We start from the raw sequence: 3,744 nt of genomic DNA on the forward strand, positions 1-3,744 counted from the left end.
GAGGATGCTACACCTGTCACTTCCATTGATAAAAGCATCGAAAGAAAAGTTTCAGCATATAGCAAATGTAGAGAGGCTTCTAGGAGTACCTTGCTTAAGCAATTCACTCAATTACATCATTCAAGTCCTCAATATGTAAACCATTTAAATGGTTTTCAAGCATTTCTATTTATTCTAATAGCCCATATTTCTACTAATCTTTCATGCATGATGCATCACAGAAACATCAAGTCAACCTGAACCATACATGGCGGAAGCATTACAACTTTGCAACAGCTTACCTACGTCCTCTACGTCCTCGGTTTCTCTTGGACTTTGGCCTAGTAAAATATATTGTTGCAGCCATATAAATCCAATCACATATCCTGTCAATGAATTGGATATAAGCATACCTTGTACTCCTTTTGAGCATCACTGCGGCAAAAAATCCCCAGAAGCCAACCACAACTCCCGGACTTAAGCCAACATAAAGCCATATCATTTCTGAACCATTTTCATCTTGTTTTTCTTCTGTTGGACCTTCTGCAGGTTCATTGTCGGGGCATTTTTCTGGCAGTGGTTGTCCACAAAGATACTGATTGCCAATGTAGATGGATGAATCATTCAAGGTTTGGAGTTGGTTGCCAGATGGAATCCTTCCTGACAGATTGTTGTGGGACAAGTTCAAGCGCTCCAAAAAATTCAAATCTGTGATGCTTGTAGGAATTGTGCTTGATAGGTTGTTCATCGACAGATCAAGTGACTCCAACTGCCTCAAGGCACCAATATTTCTCGAAATCCTTCCTGTCAAATGATTCCCCGATAAGTTCAAGGAATAAAGCCCACGAAGGTTTGTAAACTCCTCAGGAATCTCTCCAGAAATATTGTTGTCTGAGAGGTCTAAGCTTGCTATAAGTGAGAGCACACTAGTGAATGTGAGTTCCAAATCTTTCGTGCTTATCTGGATATTCTCAGTGTAATAGTTGATCATATTTTCAGAAAGAACAGGTCCGCTCCCATTTGGTGTGGTAATCATGGCTTTGAAATTACCAAATGATGGTGGCAAAGTTCCAGAAAGCTTGTTGTCAGCAAGATCCAACACTTGAAGAGAAGCAAGGAGTGACAGTTGCTTAGGAATATTACCATCCAACATATTTGATCGCAGACGGAGAACCCTTAATGATAAGAGGCTCCCTTCAATCCATTCAGGTATGCTACCTGACAACTTATTATTACCAAGGTCAATAGTAGTTAGATGTTTGCACTGTTGCAAGGATAAAGGAATTTTACCAGAAAAGCTGTTGTCCCTCAAATGCAGTGACATGAGTTGACTGAGAGATCCCATTGAGCTAGGAATGCCTCCTGACAATTGGTTATCAGAGAAATCAATGACTTCCAAAACAGATGAATTGTTCCAACAATCAGGGAGAACACCTGATAAATCATTATCGGCAAGATTGAGAACTTGTAGATTATTTGACTTACAAAATGTTGATGGAATGCTGCCATTGATCCTGTTATGCGCAAGAAGCAGAATGCCAAGATGGTCGACACCACCACCCAAGGTTGGCGGAATAGGTCCAAAGAATAAATTGTTGGATAGATCTATTAATCCTGGAATCTGGGTGGGGGGTAGAGGTTCAAAGCTAGGTAGCTTTCCTTTCATATGATTATGAGAAACACTAAGAAAGTACATAGGCGGACGCATGTCCGAAAACCAATCAGGAAAATTTTCAGATATTCCTGCACTAGATAGGTCCAGAAAACTCAAATCAGTCTGGTTCCGAAGCCATGGAGGGAATTTGGGCCCCAGTGGACAAGACGCCATGCTGATGTAGCGTGCTTTAAATGGAGGAAGCCAATCTTGACTCACATTTATTGTCAATGAGTTATAAGACAGATCCAAACTTGATAGGCTTGTGAGGTTGGCGAAGTGGGCTTCAGTCAGTGCACCTGCTAAGAAATTTGCTGAAAGATTCAGATAATAAAGGGCAGATAACTTCCCCAATGATACAGGAATTGAACCGTCCAATAAATTAAATCCAAGATCAAGAGTTTCCAAACTTTGGAGTTCTCTTATATGATTGGGCAAAGGACCACTGATATTGTTGTGATTCAAATTAACATACTGTAATCTGTTGGTGCTGCATCTCGAGAAACCTTCCATAAATCCTGTAATATCTCCACCTATATTGTTTTTAGAAGCATCAAAGTGGCTCAAGTTGCAGAGGTTACCCACTATTCTAGGTATCTGCCCGTTGATAACATTATATGATAAATCCAACCTGCTCAACTCACCGAGATTCCCTATGGTTTCTGGAATCTCCCCACTAATTTGATTGCCATCCAACACTAAAAACTGCAAGCTTTTGAGATTCCCCACAGTTTCTGGTATACGCCCACTAATACTGTTATATTTGAGGTCCAAGGTCTCCAAGCTTTTGAGATTTCCCACAGTTTCTGGTATGTGCCCACTGATATTGTTAGCGCTGAGGTCCAAGGACACCAAGCTTTTGAGATTCCCCGTAGTTTCTGGTATCCGCCCACTGATATTGTTTCTGCTGAGGTCCAAGGACACCAAGCTTTTGAGATTCCCCACAGTTTCTGGTATCTGCCCACTGATACCGTTCCCATGGATATTGTTCCCACTCAAATCTATTGACCGCAAGCTCTTGAGACTCCATACCGTTTCTGGGATGTCTCCACTGAAGTTGTTCCATGAGAGATCTAAGACTTGAAGCTTCTGGAGATTCCCGATGGCAAGTGGTATATTGCCATAGAAATTATTGCCATAGAAGTCGTAATAGGACGCAAGGTCTAGAAGTTCAAGGCTGCTAAGATTAAACATCCAACCGGGTATGGTTGATGCAAAGCTGTTCCCAGAGAGATCAAGTGTAGTAAGAGAAGTGAAATTAACATGGGTTAGTGTAGAGGGAAGGTTAGGAAGAGTAGCAAGAGATAGACGCAAGACAGAAAGAGAAGGGAGCATATTGATCGCATGAATCCAGTTGGATGCTTTTGAGAGGTTGACATTACTCATGTCAAGATGCTGCAGGAAACGGATCGATGGTAACCAGCCAAGATTGTCAACATCCAAAGAGTACTGATTGTTTGAACGGAGATCAAGATAGAGCAAGTTTGAGAGGTTCCCGAGTTGGTGAGGGATTGTTCCACCAAACCCAGCATACGAGAGGTTTAAATACTTCAAGTTGGCAAGAGATCCAATGAAGTCAGGGATCGGGGCACCACTAAAATTGTTCATGCTCAAATCCAAATAATTCAAATGTCTCAAGTGAAGTAGTGAAGGACTTACCTCACTTTCATCAGGACAACGTTCGGGATTTACATAATAATCACATGGATAAGGGTAGTGGAGGTCAAGCTTTACGACATGTCCGGTGATTCTGTCGCATCGAACTCCTCTCCATCTGCAGCAGTCTTTTTCATTCCAAGAGAGCCATCTGTGGGCGTCATAGATGCCCTTTCGTATGCTAAGAAGAGCCTTCCTTTCCCTCATTATGCAGCCTCCTGACCCGGAACTATTTCCACTGAAACAGAGGCATAGTTGCACGGATCCAAAGAAAAGGAGGAACGCGATCCAGATGGCATAAACAAGAGGAATGGAAGTATTGGTTGAAGCCATGAGATCTCCCTATGCGAAGGAGCAAAGGGGGGATAGCTTGTTGAGACAACTGAGTTCAGAGGGAGACGGGAATGGGATTCTTTAAGTGATCCTTGGTCATGTAAATAGTGACTCGCCTATCA

The 3,744-nt window shown here is 42.2% G+C and overlaps 1 protein-coding gene across 1 annotated transcript; it reads right to left on the reverse strand.

The window, feature by feature from the left end:
• Positions 1-277: 277 nt before the first annotated feature.
• LOC103717436 (receptor-like protein EIX2) lies at positions 278-3,496 on the reverse strand. Its single transcript, XM_039123956.1, has one exon. The coding sequence runs from the start codon at positions 3,494-3,496 to the stop codon at positions 278-280; it is 3,219 nt and encodes a 1,072-aa protein (XP_038979884.1).
• Between the last annotated feature and the right edge of the window lie 248 nt (positions 3,497-3,744).

This window comes from Phoenix dactylifera, chromosome 2, assembly GCF_009389715.1.
Source record: "Phoenix dactylifera cultivar Barhee BC4 chromosome 2, palm_55x_up_171113_PBpolish2nd_filt_p, whole genome shotgun sequence".
NCBI classification, from domain to species: Eukaryota; Viridiplantae; Streptophyta; class Magnoliopsida; order Arecales; family Arecaceae; genus Phoenix; species Phoenix dactylifera.

Coding starts and splice junctions, on each gene's coding strand:
- LOC103717436 (XM_039123956.1), bottom strand. CDS start 3,496: ATGAGGGAAAGGAAGGCTCTTCTTAGCATACGAAAGGGCATCTATGAC.